The 19,228-nt window shown below is 40.6% G+C and overlaps 1 protein-coding gene across 1 annotated transcript in view; it reads right to left on the reverse strand.

Annotated features, from left to right (window-relative positions):
* The window catches only part of PRKCZ (protein kinase C zeta), a 231,008-nt gene that overhangs the window by 196,608 nt on the left and 15,172 nt on the right, over positions 1–19,228 (reverse strand). Inside the window, exons 3-4 of the mRNA XM_074306514.1 lie at positions 7,470–7,591; positions 1,393–1,482 (exon numbers count right to left, since the gene is read on the reverse strand). Of these exons, the coding sequence (XP_074162615.1) occupies positions 1,393–1,482; positions 7,470–7,591 (212 nt within the window). The remainder of the gene's footprint in view (positions 1–1,392; positions 1,483–7,469; positions 7,592–19,228) is intronic.

Genomic DNA, 19,228 nt, shown 5'->3' on the forward strand with positions numbered 1-19,228 from the left:
TCTATCAGTCAGTCAATAAACATTTATTAAGTGCCTGCTATATGCCAGATACTATGTTAGATGCTGGGGATATAAAGAAAAGCAAAAGCTTGTCCCGACCAGTGAGGACTTCATACTATAATGGAGGAGACAATAAGCAAATAAATATGTACCATCATGCTATATGCAAGGAAAATAGGAAGCAATCAATGTGGGGAAGGCACTAGAACAAAGTAGGATTGGGAAATGCTTCCTGGAGTAGGTGAGATTTTAACTGGGACTTGAAGGAAGGTGGGAGGTAAAGAATGAGGAGGGAGAGCATGCAGACTTTGGAGAAAAAAATACCCAAAGCCAGGAGAGGGAGGACCATCCAGGAGGCCGGCGTTACTGGATCAAGGAATACACCGGGGAGGGAAGAGGTGACACAAAAAACTCTTGTTCTAGTTTTAAACACCAAACAGAATGTTATATTTCCTCCTGGAGACAATAGGAAGCCATAGGAACTTATTGAATAGGAGAGTGACATGATCAGATTTGTGCTTTAGGAAAATCACTTTAGCAACTATATTGTGAATGAATGGGAGGAGGCAGAGGTTTGAGGCTCCCAGATTTACCAGCAGCCTCTTGCAATAGTCCTGGAGGGAGGGGGATGTGGCTACAGAAGAGGAAAGAAGGAGGAATATTTGAGATAAGTGAAATCAATAGATCTAAACAACTGATTGGATTGGCTGGAGGGGTGAGAGACTCCCAGGTTGTGAGCCTGCATCCAGGGCTATCTCCTGTCTTCCTGATCTAAATCTTGCCACTGGAACCAGATGGTTCTAGAGGAGCAAGTGAGGCTGGTGACTTTGCACAACCCTCCCTCACTTAAATCCAACTGACTTGTATGTTCTAACATCACCTCCCTGATGTCATGGTACTCTTTGAGAAAGAAAAATAATCAACAATAACAAAAGGATGTAGGGAGAAAGAGAGTTCAGTATTGAACTTGGGGAGTTTTAGGTGTCAGTTGGAGACACAAGACCAGGGATTCTCAAACTTCGGCCCACTGAGGATGTTTATGCGGCCCGCCGGGTTGTGGCAAATGGGCTGAGGGGCGGAGACAGAGTGTGAGCTTTTGTTTTTACTATAGTCCGGCCCTCCCACAGTCTGAGGGACAGTGAACTGGCCCCTGTTTAAAAAGTTTGAGAACCACTGCACGAGACTATCAGTCAGTAGAGATTAGGGCTGGATAAATAAGTGAAAATCCTCCACATAGAGATGATAACTGAAGCCATGGGAACTAAGAGATTGCCAAGTGAGCAGTATAGAAGGAGGGACCAGGACGGGACTTTGTGGAGTACCCCCAGTTAAACCATTCTCCCAAGAACACCCTCTGAGGGAGCCCAAGAAGCTTAATTTCCAGCTACTTGCCGTGAATGATGAGCCCTTCATCTCGGTGTTGACAGTACAGGCGAAAAGCTTCTTCCAGTTCCATCTGAGAAGATATGGTACATGGGTCACCTAATGAAATGAAAAAATAAGGCAAGAGATAATATGTAAATTTGGTGGTATATTTGATGCAGTTCTTTATCACTGTTCAACCATGTCATCAGGGCAGCTCGGTACAAAAAGTGGAAAGAGCACCTGCTCTGGAGTTAGGAGGTCCTGAATTCAAATCCAGCCTCAGATATTTGACCATTAGTCGTGTGACCCTGGGCAAGTCACTTAACCCTGATTCACACACACAGACACACACATGTGCACACACACACAATGTCATTAACATCCGGAAATCTCAAAGGGGGTAGGAACTGACACCCCCCCCCCCCAGGCTGGGGTTAAGTGACTTGCCCAGGGTCACACAGCTAGGAAGTGTTAAGTGTCTGAGACCAGATTTGAACTCAGGTCCTAACTTTAGGGCTAGTACTCTATCTACTGCACTATATAGTAACTGCCCTCTCTAAGAATTGATTTTTAAAAGTAGGAAGGGGAGTAGTCTGGGTCCATAAAGTCTAGACCAATGTCCATCCTAGTAGGACTGATTAGTTAACTCATTTATACCCGACTCTTGGAGAGTTATCTGGAACTCTAAAAGCTGAAATTATTTACTGGGGCAGTCAGATCTCAGTCACAGCTCCAGGCCAGCTTTTCCAGACTCTAAGCCCCAGCCCTCCACCACTCACTAAGCCAAAATGCATGCCAAAATACAAAGTGGCTCACCCCAAATCACTCAATTCCACGAAACTCAATGTCAGAGCTAAAATATTTGGGTCGTAGTTGACAGAACTATCGGACATCCTTTACTTTCCAGGTATAGTCATGAAAATTACACCTAAAGTGTTTCTTCTCCCTCCTGGGATTACTTGAGCAAGAAGAAAAAGGAATGTTTTAGCCTTAAATCTGGTTCAGGTTTACCCTGGCCAAGGCCAGCAGGGGGAGCCCCAAAAGAGATCCTCTCTAAAGAGAGCCCCTGGCTTGGAATCAATGGAAGGATCAGCAGATCTATGGTGAGGACATTTCAAGAAGGCAGATACTGATAAGCACAAGAAACACCAAATCTTGACAAACAAGAGCCAAGGAAAGGAAGTGCCTACAGCCCAGAGACTGTGACAAAGATCAAGCAACAATCTAGATAGTCAACAAGTTAGAGTGAAAAACAGAGCTGTTCCTGGAATCACGAAGCCCTGGGTTCAAGAGCTGCTTGTAATACTTGTCTTCCCCAGGCAACTCTCCAAAGGGAGGTTCCAACTTGAATTGGTAGAGGGAGTTGAAAGAGGAAAGGAGAAGGGAAGAAAGGGAGAGAGAGAAGAAGGAGGGAAAGGGATGCGCGACAGAGAGAGATGCAGAGAAAGAGAGAATGAGTGAGAAGGAAAAAAATGGAGGGGGAAAGGAGGGAAGTTAAGGAGGCAGGGAAGAGGACAGAGCCAAGATTTAAGTCAATTCCTCTGATTCAGGATGCAATAATTCTTTCCTTTGCATCTACCATGTAATCATTTCTCTGTGATGCTACTGTGGACAAGACACAGTCACTCAGAGGTCCATCAAAACCATGCTCTCCAGAATATGGATGGCAATGAGGTTACAGCTAGGACAGCAGAGACTTCTGGGAAGACTTAGCCTTCATTATAAATTTTTAGCAATTTCCTTTAGACAGATGGGTGGGAGTAAATAAACTGATATTCTGCCATGCAAATGGTTATTACTGGTCGTATAGCACTGGACAAGTTTATTTAACCTCTCCCAGTCCCAATTTTCTCCTCCATAAAGTGACAGAGGTCAACTCAATGACACCCAAGTTCCTCTCCATTGCTAAATCATATCCCTATCAATTAAGTAGAGCTGTTCTGTCACATCCAACCCTTCATGAGCCCATTTTGGGGTTTCTCGGCAAAGATACTGGCAAGGTTTGCCATTTCCTTCTCCAATGAGACAACTGAGGCAGAGTTAAGTGACTTGCCCAAGGTCACACAGCTTGTAAATGTCTGGATTGAATTCAGATCCTCCTGATTCCAGGGCCAGCCTTCTATCAATTGTACCACCAAGTTTCCCTAAAGTAAGGAAGATCTAAGCATAAATCTGACATCAAGACAGGGCTGTGGGGCCCTGGACAAGAAAAGATCTTTGTCTGCCTCCATTCCCCCAACTGTAAAATGGGAATAATATTATTTACCTCAAAGGGTTTTGTAAAGATCGAATGAGATAATAATTGTAAAGCACAATGATTGGCACAGAGTAGGTACTCGAAAAACATTTATCCATCTTTGGTACCCAAAATCAACTGCTTATGGCAAAACAAATATCAAGTAACCCAAGGAAAATGAGGTGAGTTACTCATAGGACTTGAGCCCAATCTTCCTCCCTTTTCAAGGCAAGCTCTGTAGACCACATTGCCTCTCACATTATTATCATTATTATTTCCTATTTCCTCTGGGCTGCAAGCCCCCTAATGCATGACAACCTCAGGATCTAAAAAAAGGTCAGAACATTCTATCGTTGTTATTTTTAAAAAATCAATACAAAACAAACGACCATGGTTAGCAGCGCAGGTAGGCAGCCTAGCCTGAGAGCAGAAGGGCTGATGAGATTGTCTAAAAGCAATCAGCCCTCAGGGACAAGCCACACTGAAGCACCAGGGAGGGAACAGAAGCAGAGACCCATGGAAATGTTTTGGGGTAGAGCAGCACATCTGGGGTTCAACTCCCTAGCCGAAACAGGCCATAGAATCTCAGGGCCCCAGTTCAGATCGGGATAATAGATACTAACTAGCTGTGTGACCCTGCTCAAGTCACTACCTGCTTCAGTTTTCCCATCTGTAAAATGGAAGTGATAACACAGCAGCTGACTTTGGGGGTGTTGTGAAGATGAAATCAGGGAATATATCCTAAGTATACTAAAGGACCATAATCATCACCATCAGATGGAAGGGAACTAGCTCTTTCTGTTTGGTCTCAGAGAGCAGAACTAGGAGTAAAGGGGGAAAGCTGCAAAGACTGAAGGTGGAAATGTTTAACAGGATCGCACTTGTATAATCTAGATCAGATTAGTTGCCATCTTGGGGGAAAACCAAATCTTATCAGAAAATAAATGTTGATGTGATGACTCTTCTTAACAAATGACTCAAGACAATTACAATAGTTCTGGGATGGAAAATGCCAAATGCCAAAATATCCAGAACTATGGAAATTGAATGTGGATGGAAATGTAGGGGTTTTCATCTTTTTTTGTTTGTTTAGTTTGTTCTTCTATTTCTCATGGATTTTTCCCTTTTAGTCTTATTTTTCTTACACAACGTGACAAATATGGAAATACGTTCAAAAAGATTGCATTTGTTTAACCTATATCAGATTGGTTGCTGTCTTGGGCAGGGAAGAGGGAGAAAAATTTGGAACATAAAGTCTTATCAAAAATGAACATTTAAATTATTTTTACATATATTTGAGAGAGAGAGAGAGAGAGAAGAGGAGAGAAGAGAAAAAAAGAGAGAGAGAAAGAAAGAGGAAGAAAGAAAGAAAGAAAGAAAGAAAGAAAGAAAGAAAGAAAGAAAGAAAGAAAGAAAGAAAGAAAGAAAGAAAGAAAGAAAGAAAGAAAGAAAGAAAGAAAGAAAGAAAGAAAGAAAGAAAGAAAGAAAGAAAGAAAGAGACAGAGAAATGAGAGAGAAAGAAGGAAGGGAGGGAAGGATAGAGAGACAGACAGACAGATGTTCCATGTAAGGAAAATCTTCCTAAGTATGAAAGCTCTCTCTAAATGTAATGGGCTGCTTTGAGAGGCCCTGAGCTTTCTCTGCCTGGAGGTCACTCAGGCCACTTGTCAGGTAAGCTGATTCTTGCCCAGGTAAGCGCTGGCATAGGCAATCTCTTAAATCCTTTCCAGCTCAGGGATTTTGAGACTTAAAAGTCTGTACAAAATGGAATAGGCTGGTCTACTTGGTGGGGAATTCCCCACCACCGGAGGTCAGTCAGGGGAGAATGCTGCTGAGACGGGATGGCCTTTGATCCCCTGCTAACTGGGAAATTCCATGATTGACAGACAGGTGACCAGCTAGAGAAGTATGTAGTAATGGAGTATAAGGGTGGTCTACACAGACTAAAAAAGAAAAGCACCAGATAATAAGAACTTGGTGTTGTCTCCAGTACTGCCTGGCCAAGGGGAGATTCCCAACACTTCTCCGTCAATGGGAAATTCCCAACACTTCCCAAAGGGAAGCCCTAGTAAGGCTTAAGGACAGCCCCTTTCCCATCTACCCTTGTATGGATGTCACAGATTCAAGTTACCAGGCAACCTACTATTATTAATTCAGCTTTTACAAAAAGACTTTGGTGGGAGAGATTGTGCCAAAGAGTCTGCACCTTGGTGATCTACTGAAATTAAACAACTTCACATAGCAACTTAACCGTCACAGAAATCTTCCAAGTGAAAGGAAGCCCGAGGAGCCAGAGACTCCCACCCCTCCCAGAACAAAAATCTCCTCTACAAAGTTTCTGAAAAAGGAGCAGCCAGGATCAACGTGCCCACAACTCCTTTGGCCAACTCATGCTCGATCATCTTTAACAATAATAGCTAACGTATATAGCAAAGCACTTTTCACAAACTCTGATTTGATCCTCATGACAACCTGGAAAGATAGGTGCTACTATTATCCCCTTTTTTACAGATGGGGAAACTGAGGCAAACAAAGTGACTTGCCCAAGGCAGTATCTAAGGCTGGATTTGAATTCAGATTTTCCTGTCTCTAGATCAAGAGAGGACCTGAAAGAAGCAAGTCCATGTGTTTTCTGTGTACATGAAACAAAAAAAATGAGAACCCATGTTCCTGCTCTAAGTGAGACTATTTCTCAAGATGGTTCCCTGGATACCAACTTAGACTCTGTGTTTCTCTGAAAGCAGCCTAAAAGTACTGGGGAAATGACTTGTCTCAGTTCACACAGCTAGTGACTGAGGCAGGACCTGAACTCAGGTCTCCCTGATCACAGGTCTGATGCTCCATTCACTTTGCCACTTGAAATGGAAAATGCCATCAGCATCCACAAAGAATTACTGAGGCTGAATATGGATTAAAGCCCCGTATTTTCACTTTTTATCTGTTTTTTTTTCTTTCTCGTGGTTTTTTTCCCTTTTGGTCTGATCTTTCTTGTACAACATGATAAATATGGAAATATGTTTAAAAGGACTGCACATATTAACTATCAGATTGCTTCCTGTCTTGGGAGAGAGTAAGGGAGGGAGAAAAACAGTCTTACAAAAATGAAAGTTGCAAACTACTTTTAGGGGCAGCTAGATGGTGGAGTGGATAGAGCAGCAGCCTTGAATTCAGGAGGACCTGAGTTCAAAGCCTGCAGCAGACACTTCTTAGCTGTGTGACTCCAGACAATTCTCTTAGTCTCAATTGCCTCAAAAAAAAAAAAAATAAAATAAAATAAAAGAAAGAAATCTATCTTTACATGTATTTGCAAAATAAAATATTAATCCAGGGTTCAGAGGAGGATGAAATGGAATACTGTTTGTAAAGAAAGGGCTGGGGCAGCTAGGTGGGGAAGTGGATAGAAAACCTGCCCTGAAGACAGGAGTTCAAATCTGGCCTCAGACACTTAACACTTCCTGGCTGTGTGACCCTGGGCAAGTCACTTAACTCCAATTGCCTCAGGGGAAAAAAAAGTGCTTTGCAAATTTTAAAGTCATAGAACAGTTCCAAATGCTGTTATTGTTATCACCACAAGTTCTGCAGACCTTAAAGCCCTATACAATTGTGAGCTGATTATTAAGCCAGAAGACCATAAACTTCAAGGCAAAAGGACTTTAGAAATCATTTAATCCAATCCTCTCATTAGGAAACAGACCAGGACATGTGACTTGTCCAAGGTCACACAACTAGATAGAGGACCTGAAATTTGAACGTGTTGCTACTATTAGCCAAGTAACATTCTTTACCCATCTATCCCAGCAAGCAGATTGAACATTTTAGGAGACAAAGCTGCAAACAAGGTCTCAGAGCAAAAGGAATAAGAACAAACCTTCATCATCGATCCATTTAAGGGTGATCGGCTGTTGCTGGTGTAAACTACACATTTCTCTCACTTCTTCACAAAGTTCATCATAGGTCATGGATGAATCCAGGTGGGTTATGAGCATATCCCTGAGGGCGAGAGAAAAGGAAACGTTTGGAATACAAGAATATTCATCACTTGAGAGTTAAGAGCCTTTTCCTCAAGTCAAAACATCCTGAACACCTTCCAGGCTGGCCTTTTATGATTATGAGGTGTTAACCCCAAACCCAAATATTTATTATGATAACAGCCATTTCACCACTCACCTTGATGGAGATATTTAATGTTTCATATGAACGCTACCAGAAGGAACACAGTGTTTTAAAAATTTACGGGCAATGGACATTCTGTTCCTCCACACCCCTCTGTGCTATGTGCTATGTATTAACAGACTCATTTTACAGATGGGGAAACTGCAGCCCGGAGAGTCCAACAGGTGTCAGAGAAACAGGAAGGCCCTGGTTTAAGTTCCCATTTTGGCCCTTAAACAAGGAGCTCCTAGAGGGCAGGGACTGTGTTTGCCTTTCTTTGTATTTCCTGTATTTGGCACAGTAGATGTTAACTGGTTGCCTTGAACTCCTTGCTTCCTAAAGTTAGATGAATTCAACAGATCAGATGCTTTTAAGTTCTACCATCAGAGGCCCATCACCACTTGGTGAGTCTCACTTTCTTTATCTCTAAAATGGGTGTATTGCTTGCAGGATCTTTTCATCATCAGATAAGATAATGAAAGTAAGAGGAGAAAAACAATAAATCCAATGACTAAAATTGTAACATGCCCTTCTAGCAGTTACTATTACATAAATGGAATTTTTAAAAAATGAATAGTAGGTAATTATGATGACTAAGGCTGGCCCTGGATAAAGAAGCTCCTGCTTCTCAAGCACTGGCTAATCCACTCATGGGCTGGAAGGAATCTTGGGTCATCCAATCCACCCCCTTCATTTTACAGAAGAGGTGGGGACCTGGGAGTGTGGAATGCTGCATTCAGTGACAGACAGAAGGGATGACTCTGTCACAAGGAAGAGAAAGAGAGGAAATGAATTATTCACTGCAAATGTGAAAAATGATGAAAGGGACAGGTTAAAGAAACTTGGAGACACAAAAATGAACTAAGAAAAAGTCAGGTGACCAGAGCTAATAATATTGATGATAATAATAATAGAGGCATTTACACCGAATTTATTAGATGCCAGGCACTGCACTTTACAAATCTTATCTGTTTTGATAAGAGGTTCCACTCTAGAAAGATACAACTGTTCATAGATAATAGCTCTTTCAATGGGCCAGGCACTGTGCTTATTTTCTTATGTGATTCTCACAGCTACCAGAAAGGGAGATGCTCTTAATTCCATTTTATGATGGGAGAAACTGGGACAAACAGAGTTAAGAGACTTGTCCAAGGTCACAGAGTTACTAAATGTCTAAAGCTGGATTTAAACTCAGAACTTCCTGAATCTAGACTCAATGCTCTATTCACTGCACTGCCTAGATACAATAAGAGCAAAACTGTTCAAGACAAATCACAATGATTCCTGAAATCTCATATTGAAATATCCTCTTGGGGAAGCTAGGTGGCGCAGTGGATAGAGCACCAGCCTTGAATTCAGGAGTTCAAATGTGATCTCAGATACTTGACACTTCCTAGCTGTGTGACCCTGGGCAAGTCACTTAACCCCAGCCTCAGAAAAGAAAAATAGAAAAGAAAAAGAAAAAGAAATATCCTTTCTATCCTCTGGTAGAAAATAAAAGGAAAGGAAGCAACATTGGTTAAACATCCACTATATGCCAGGGCAACTAGCTGGCACAATAGAGTGCCAGACCTAGAGTCAGAAAGAATTGAGTTCAAATGCAGCTAGCTTGGTGACCCTGGGTAAGTCACTTACTCCCATTTGCCTCAGTTTCCCCCATCTATAAAATGAGTTGGATGACTCATTTTAGTCATTCTAGTATCTTTACCAAGAAAATCCAAGAAAAAGATCAGAGTCAGACATGACTGAAAAATGACTAAACAACATGCCAAGGAACTGGAAACTGCATAAATACCCATCAGGTGGTGAATGTCTGAATAAGTTATGGAATATGAATGTAATGGAATATTAACATTCTATAATATATGATCAGCAGGAGGATTTCAGAGAGGCCTGGAGAGACTTACATGAACTGATGCTAAGTGAAGTGAGCAGAACCAGGAGATCATTGTATACGGCAACAACAAGATGATCGATTCTGACAGAAGTGGCTCTTTTCAATACTGAGGTGATTCAAGCGAATTCCAATGGACTAGTGATGGAGAGAGCCATCTGCACCCAGAGAGAGTTCTATGGGTACTGAGTGCGGATCACAACATAGTATTTTCACCTTTTTTGCTATTGTTTGGTTGCTTTTTTTTTCCTCACTTTTTCCTTTTGGGTCTGATTTTTTTTAGTGCCACATGATAAATGTAGATATATGTTTAGAAGTATTGCACATGTTTAACCTATATTGGATTATTTGCTGTCAAGGGGAGGAGGAAGGAGATCAGGGAGGGAAACAAAATTGGAACACAAGGTTTTGCAAGGGGGAATGCTGAAAACTATCTTTGCATGTGTTTTGAAAATAACTATTATTAACAATTTTAAAAATAGCAACAAAAGCAATAATAACAGCTGATGTTTAAAATAACCACAATATGCCAGACATCATGTCAAGTACTTTATACATCCTATCTCCTTTCATCCTCCCAATATTCCTGAAAGGTAAGTATTTCCTTTATACCTCTTTTACAGATAGAAAGTGAAGGCAAGTTAAATGATTTGTCCATGGTCATTCAGCTAAGAAGTGTCTGATTTGAACTCAGTACTTCCTGATTCTAAGACCAGTGCTCTATCCACCAAACCACCTAGCTAGCTGCCACTCAGTTGGACACAGAGAGTACCCTGATTGATTGATGACTGAGACAAATGTTTTTTGGATATGATAAATGCTCAATTTTTTTTCTCAACCATGCAAATTTCAATAACTTTCTTTTCCTTTTTTTAATGGATGGGAGAAATAAGAGAAAAGATTTTGGTTTTTGTAATTTAAAAAAATAAAGCCAAATTAAAAAAAAAAAAAAAAAAAAAAAAAAAAAAAAAAAAAAAAAACAACTCCATCAGCTACAGATTTGGCAACTGGCCTCTAATTCATAGCCTTGGGGCAGAGACCAATTACACTCTTCTTCTCTTTTGCAATCTACACATCTGGAGAACTCAAAAAAAAAAAAAAAAAAAAATCTCAGGTACCAGAGAATCATTCCTATAAGAGATGGTTGGAGCCAGATAATAATCCTAGGACACTTAGTTTTTATAGGATCTGTTTCATCAAAGGGTAGGGCAATCCCAGGAAGGAAATTTCCTTCTCACTGATAAATGACTGAGACTAAATGACTGACACTGACACAGACACTAAGGTTCAGAAATAGGCCTCAAATCTAAAGGTCTGGCCACCAAAATCCTGGCTACTATCCAATATCTCAACATTGGAAAGGTGGCACAGTGGATAGAGCATCAGCCCTGAATTCAGGAGGACTTGAATTCAAATCTGGTCTCAGACACTTAACACTTCCTAGCTGTGTGACCCTGGGCAAGTCACTTAACCCCAGTTTCGGGGGGGGGGGGGGGGAAATAAAAATATATATATATATTGGAAAGTGACTTGATTTCATTTATAGAAAAAACATTGAAGAAGAGCCAGTATAATTTGTTGCTGCTTCACCCTAAGGACCATGGGATCTGTCCAAAGAGCACTATACCCAAAGTCAGAAAAACAAGAGCTCTTATCCAGACTGGGACCCTGAGACTAATAACACCTTCCTTTCTCAGGGTTGTTATAAGGATCACATAAGGTATATATATTTGTATATATGTGTGTATGAAAATATTATATGGAGGGAGGAAGAGAGAGATTTTAGTACAATGCTTGTCATTCTGTAGATGCTATATAAATGATTATTCCCCCAACTTCTCTGACTTGAAGCTAAAACTTTCCACAAATATTACCTCCCCTTTTACAAAGAACAAGGAATTATTTTTCTGCAGTGTTGTGTACACAGTAGGTATTTATATCAATGTCTCATTCATGTTCATTCCTAGTTCAGCTCTTTATCCACAACCCCCACCCACTCAGCATCTCATTAATCCCACTTAACAGAGGAGAAAATGAAGGTTTTGATAGGTCAGTTTCTTCCAGAATAAAAAGGATTTAAAGGGCAGTTCAGTAGAGGAGAGAGATTAAAGTCTTTTGGCCCTAGAGGATAGAGTCATGAGTGGAAACTGCAAAAAGGCAAGGTTGGCCAAAGAGTCAGAAAACCCTTCCTAACAGGGAGAGCTGCCCCAAAGCAGAGTGGGCTGCTCTAGGAAACTATTCCTTTTGTTCCACTGAAAGGTCTTCAGGAGGAGAAAATTTTCAGATTATACTGGAAATTCTTGCAGTCAAACGATAGGTTGAGTTCAAACAGTTTCTTAAACTGGCTCCATTTTGTTTTAATATTTTGAGAACTGTATTTCTTTAAAGTTTTTTATTTTTCAAAACATATGCATAAATAATTCTGCAACATTAGCCCTTGCAAAACCTTATGTTCCAGTTTCCCCTCTCCAATCCCCCTCCCCTAGATGGCAAGTAATCCAATATATGTCAAACATGGTACAAATATATGTTAAATCTAACATATGCATACATAGATGTACAAGAAAAATCGAATCAAACCAGAAAAGAAAATGAGGAAGAAAATAAAATGCAAACAAATAACAATAAGAGTGAGAATGCTATGTTGTGAATCACACTCAGTTCCCATAGTCCTCTCTCTGGGTGTACATGGCTCTTGATCATAAGACCATCAGAACAGGTCTGAATTAGCTCATCGTTAAGAGAGCCATGTACATCAGAATTGATCACCATATAATATCGCTGTTGCTGTGTACAAAGATTTGAGAATTGTATTTCAATCAAATTGGTTTCCTTTGCAATCCTATGCATTTTATTTTATACATTTATAATCATGATTCTGAAAAAGGGCCTAACCTTTTACCAGATCATGGCCTAGGTGACCCCCAAGTTCCTTCCATCCTTCATATTCTGAGTTCGAATGTGACCTCAGCTACTTCCCAGCTGTGTGATCTAATTCTGTTTGCCTCAATTTCCCCAGCTAGACAAGGAAATGGCAAAAACACTCTAGTATCTCTGCCAAGAAAACCCCAAAGAAGATCACAAAGGATAGGATATGATTAAAATACAATAATGAAAATGAGATGAGAAGCCGGGTCCCTCCTTGCTCTAAATCCGAGCTCCTTAGTGATCCAGATTTCTCCTTCCCTGACTCCATCCAATATTCTACCTATTAAATTGTCTCTCCAATAATTCAACACTTTTCTGGCACTGACCATAGTCCATGTTCGGTGATGGACTATATTCCGTTGTGACATCCTTAACAATTAGAATGTACCTTTTGTACTGAAAGATTCCTCCCAATTCCCCATTTAATCCAAGTAGAAATGAAAGAACATCAGTGCTGTATGCAGGCTTGGGTAGACCCCCAATGGGATGCATCCCAAGTGGGATGCCTGCGCTCACACCTCAGCATCAAGGAATATGGCTCATCAACCATCCGCATTCAGGATCCAAGTTAAGGGGGGGGGGGGGAAGAAGGGGAAATAGGATGGGTAAAGTCACTGGTGTGTAGGTGATTAGCCTTCCTCCTTCATCTCAGCTCTTCAAATGAGTTTCTGAGACATAAGCAGCGTTCTTTATTCAGAGGTGCCAGCTGTAAATGGAAGGTCAAGGAGTGTGATCAGCTAATCCCTACTCAGGTGGTTAATAGGCCATGAATGGGATAGAAAGCCACATCAAGGGTAAAAAGACAGAACCGACAAGGGATTAAGTCTGAGTCAGTATGTCTGCTTAAATGTCTGGGAGGAGAATCATAATATCACCATCTTAAAACTGGAAGGGAGCCCAGAGACATCAGGAGGGCCAAGCTGTCTCCTTCTACCAATGGGGAAACTAAGGCCCGGGATCTGGCAAGGTTACAAAGAAGCAGAGCTGAGAAGCCTGATCTTCTCCCAACTCCCTTCCCCTCCTCTCCATCCCCCACCCCATACCTGCCAGGCCCAGAAGATACCAAACCAAAAAGGAAACAGTAGCCATTCTCTCGGGATAGAGATAATAAGTATTCTGTGAGAAAATACAAAGTATATATAAAGTGATTTCAAAAAAAGGGAGAGGGTGAATCAGGCTTCTAGGACAAGGTGGTCTGTAAATGGTGCTTTGAAGGAAGCTGGGGATGGGAAGAGAGTGAGATGAGGAAGAACCTTCCAGGCAAGAGGATGTCCTGGATGGAGAAGAGGATCCCATACAGGGGAGGGGGAAAACATGATGGAGAGGTGTCATAAACCACGTGAAGGGAAGGGGCAGTTTGCTTTCTGCTATTCTTTTTGCTGCCATTAATTTGAGTCTTTCCTAAGTTTCCAGAAATATTCATGAAGGCGAGCATTGTGCTGGCTCCCCACATTCTAGCACAGGGAGGTCGTCCTTAGTTCTCGAAGTTCTCAAGGAGGACCAAAATGACACCAGTATGTCAGAGTTAAAATACACTGTGTTCAATCAAGCAAACCAACAGGAGCTCAGAATGCTGGGACACAAAGAGTCCCTAGGAACATCTAACTTTTTTGCATCTCATGTTACTTCTGAAGCTAATTTAATTCTGTTTTGCTCAGAAAGCAAGGCACCTTCTCTGATGAGGGCACGCCATGCTGGGGTAGTCCTTTGCCAGGATCTCCCATGTGGGGAATACCAATACGGAAACGTACAAAGTAAAAACAAGGCAATTTCAGGTTAGGAGCTAAATGGATTTTCCAAAGCATTGATCTGACTAGTTCACTAGATAAATCCCAGCAGCTCCCTAGTGTTCTGAGGACCAAATAGGAACTTATTTCAAAGCCCCTCATTCCAGCCCCTAGATTACTACCCTCTAGACCGCTGATCTAGCCAAACGCGTGTTTTATCTGTTGTTCACATGTAACACTCATCTCCCACCTCCGTGCCTTTGAACTGGTCCTCCCTTCTGTGTCTAGAATACTCTCTTCTTACTTCTTCACCTCATAATCTCTCTTTTCCTTTCTGTACCATCTTCTACATAACCATTTCCTTATTCCCCTATAGTCGCTTACAAATTACCTCAGATTTAACATTCTTGGTACTTATTCCCTAATGTCAGGCTCACAAAAGGAAAAGGGAGAGGAACAAACTTTTATTCTATGCCTTTTGTGGTTCAGCCATTTCAGTCATGTTCAACTTCATCTGGGGGCTTTTCTTGGCAGAGATACTTAACTGGTTTGATATTTCCCTCTCCGATTCATTTTATACATGAGGAAATTGAGGCAAACAGATAAGTGACTTGTACACAGTCACACAGCTAGTAAGAGTCTGAGGCCAGATTTGACCTTGGTAACTGTGCCACCTAGCAAACAGAGACTAATCAATAGTTGGAAATGCTGGAGTCAAATTTGGAGAGAATAGGCAAGAAAGTACCAAAATAGACAAAGAGGTTTTGTGTCTTTAGTTAGATGCACAATTCCATCAGAGACGGTTCTGTGCTTATGAGCAAAGCAGAATTGAATTAACAAAGAAGAAATGAAAGATGCACAAAGTTAGGGAATCCACCCTAAAAGTTCCTAGGGACAGTGCCCAACCAGTGGCAGAGCATCCTGAGCTCCTATGGGTCTGATCAGCCACAGTAACTCCATTTTAACATAGTGATATCATTTTAATCCTCTCAGAGAATGAAGAATAACCAACCAACCAATTCCATCAAAGTAAGGAAAGGAAGGAAAAATCCCATCTTTAAAGTTTTAACAGCCATGGGGGTAGAGAAACCCTTTTCAATCAAGATTTATTAAGCACCACCTATGTTCTAGAAATATAGAGGCAAAGGGCAGTCCCTCCCTTCAAGTAGCTTACAATTTAATTGGGGAAAGATTAAATGCAAACAACTATATTCAAAGCAGGATATATTCAGGATAAGCAGGAGATAATTACAGAGGAAAGGCAATAGAATTAAAAGCTGGAGGGGAAAGAAGCTTCTGGCAGAAGGTGAGATTTTAATTGGAATTCAAAGGAAGCCAGAGAGGTCAGAGGACACAGAGGAGGAAGAGCATTCCAGGTACCCAACCAATCAATATATATGTGAGAGACAAGACTAGAACTCAAATTCTCCTAACCCAGGTTAACCCTATAACCTCTGTCAAATCACATCTAACAGTGATGATTTTGTCCTGTCATGTCCAAGCTGTCCCGATCCCATTTGGTGTTTTCTTGGTAGAGACAGTAGAGTTTTGCCAATTTTTTCTCTAGCTCATTTAAAACTGAGGCAAACAGAGAAACTGACTCAGCCAGGAAATATCTGAGGCTCTCTTAACAGTGAGGGCCCTCCAAAAGGACAAAGAGCTACCTCAGATTATCAATTGCTTAGAAGTCTTTAGGCTAAGGTCAAAGGTCTACTTGGCCTCTATGATGGAGAGAAATCTCACCTGTCCATGTATCCCCTAACATATACCTCAACCTCAAGCCTTTAAAGTTACACAATGTTGGAAAGTCCAGAGCCCTTAAAAAGAAAAAGAAAATCTAAGCACCGAGGGATGGCCCAGCACAATAACACAAAGAAGGACCATGTTATCACCTCCTACTAGAAGATCATTTGATTAAATTGAAAAGGCCTTAGCACAGTGCCTCGCATACAGTAAATATAGAAATGTTAGCTATTATTAGTCTGTTCACATCTGCCATTTACAGTTGACAAGAGTGTCATTCAAGTGACATGTATGTATGTTTGTATCTATATAGTTGCCCCTTCCATCTCACAACTTTCTCTTGCTATATCTTGAGACCACATAAAAAATTAAGTGGATACTGGGTCTATATCCCAAAGGGATCATAAAGGAGGATAAAGGACCCACATGGACAAAAACATTTATATCATCTCTTTTTACAGTAGCAAGGAATTGGAAATTGGGTAGATGCCCATCTATCAGGGAATGGTTGAATAAGCTATATAACATATAAATGCAATAGAATACTATTCTATTAAAAAATGATGCAGACTGATTTCAGAAAAGCCTGGAAAGACTTACATGAACTGATGCTGAGTGAAGTGAGCAGAACCAGAACATTGTACACAGTATAGAAAATATGACTGGAAATGTTTCTACATCACTGGGAAGCAGGGGATACATAAGTAATATTTATTTTTAAATGTCTATGTGATTGTTGGTGGAACTATGAATGGATTCAGCCATTCTGGAGAGCAATTTGGAACTATGCTCAAAAAGTTATCAAACTGTGCATACCTTTTGATCTAGCAGTGTTTCTACTGGGCTTATATCCCAAAGAGATATAGGGGCCCAAATCTGCAAAAATGTTTGTGGCCTCCCTCTTTGTAGTGGCCAGAAACTGGAAACTGAGTGGATGCCCATCAGCTGGAGAATGGCTGAATAAGTTGTGGTATATGACTATTATAGAATATTATTGTTCTGTAAGAAATGACCAACAGAATGATTTCAGAAAGACCTGGAGAGACTTACATGAACTGATGCTGAGTGAAACAAGCAGAACCAGGAGATCATTATATACTTCAACAACAATATGAGGATCAATTCTGACAGAAATGGCTCTCTTCAACAATGAGGTGATTTAGGCCAGTTCCAATGATCTTTTGATGGAGAGAGCCATCTACACAGAGAGAGGATTGTGGGAACTGAATGTGGACCACAACATAGCATTTTCACTCTTTTTGTTGTTGTTTGCTTGCATTTTATTTTGCTTCTTTTTTTTTTATTTGATTTTTCTTGTGCAGTAAAATAATTATATAAATATGTATGCATATATTGGATTTAACATATATTTCTACCATGTTTAACATATATTGGACTACTTGCCATCTAGGGGAGGGCATGAAGGAAGGGGGGAGGGAACTGAAACACAAGGTTTTGCAAGGGTTTATGTTGAAGGACTGTCCACACATTGGTTTTGAAAAATAAAAAGCTTTAATAAAGGGAGAGAAAAATGTCTATATAACAGAGAATATGAAACTGATTACCAGAAACTATGGCTAAATAAAATGAAGGCCCATGGGAAAAGCAATCAGGGGTGGGGACTCACATTCATGTGGGAGAATTAGGTATTGAGTAACCTCTGGAGTACCCAGGCAATGGAGAATCAGAGGAGAAAATTGTGTTTCAGGACAGGATATATAAAGTTATGCTTTGATCCTTTAAAGGTGTACCTTTTTTGGATACCCCTTTTTGCAAGTTAGTGAATATAAATCTTGTCCTGGCTTCATCATCTAAGTCTGCAGAGTTCTTAGTATTTGTCTCTTAAACAATAATAGCAGAATTATATGATGTTCAATAATAATAATAAGACTTAGCTCCTCTCAGCAATGCAGTGATTCAACAAAATTCCAATGAACTTGGGAAGGGACATGCCATATGCACTCAGAAAAAGAACTATGGAGATTGAAAAATACTATTTTCATTTTTTTATTTGTTTTTTTTTTCCTTTTGTTTTCTTTCCCCCCTCCCAAAAAAAAAATGTGGAAATATGTTCAAAATGATTGTATATGTATAATCTATGTCAGATTGTTGTCTTGGAGAAATTGGGATGGGAGAGGGAGGGAAAAATTGGAACTCAAAAATCTTACAAAAATAAATGTTAGGGGCAGCTAGGTGGTGCAGTAGATAGAGCACCAGCCTTGAATTCAGGAGGACCCGAGTTCAAATTTGGTCTCAGACACTTAACACTTCCTAGCTGTGTGATCCTGGGCAAGTCACTTAACCCCAGCCCCAGAAAAAATAAAATTAAAATTAAAATTAAATAAATAAATAAATAAAATAAATGTTGAAAACTATGTAATATAATTGGAAAAATAAAATACTATTAAGTAAAAAGAAAATTAAGTGGCAATTTTGGGGGAGTTTTGTGGAAGCCACAGAAAACAGAGTCTATGACCAAATACTTAAGCCAAGCTTTTAAGGTTCCTAAAAGAAAAGAAAAAAAATTCAGATTTCTTTGGGGGGTGCGGGGGTGGGGGGGAGGAAGATCACAAACTCTTGGGCCAGTCAGGCAACTCCCTGAGACTATATAAATTGCAGAGCAGGGGAAGAAGAAGCTTCCTCATTCCTAGTTCCTCCAACCAGAAACTAAGGGCTGCGGGCCAAATCTAGGTGCTGCCTAATTTAGTACTGCCCAGGAGCGGTACAATATAACTTGATCTTTATTTTGAAATCTTTATTTGAAAATGGGAAAAATATTCTCAGCTAGCATGCAGTATAAAAGCAGCCCCCCTACCCTATATACTAAAGATATCCCAAGCTCTACTTGCTCTCAGGTCTCTCCCCACTGACATCTATCCTCCATTCAGCTGTCAGAGTAAAGTTCCTAAAACTCAAGTCCGCCCATATCACATCCCCTCCCTTTTTTTCCCTTTCATCCAACTGGAGTGACTACCCCTATTATCTTCAGGATCAAATATAAAATTGTTTGGCATTCAAGGCCCTTCCTTCACAGAGTATTTTCTCTACCTTTCTAGTCTTAATTGATGAGGTCTAGAGTAAGTACAGATAAAATTACTCCCTGAGGCAAGCAGAGAAAGACACTGATGAGGGTCAGTTTGACCTTATAGTCCCATCCTCTGTGGAGGTTCTGGTCTTTTCTAT

The sequence above is a fragment of the Sminthopsis crassicaudata genome, chromosome 3, assembly GCF_048593235.1.
Source record: "Sminthopsis crassicaudata isolate SCR6 chromosome 3, ASM4859323v1, whole genome shotgun sequence".
In the NCBI taxonomy this organism is placed as follows: domain Eukaryota; kingdom Metazoa; phylum Chordata; class Mammalia; order Dasyuromorphia; family Dasyuridae; genus Sminthopsis; species Sminthopsis crassicaudata.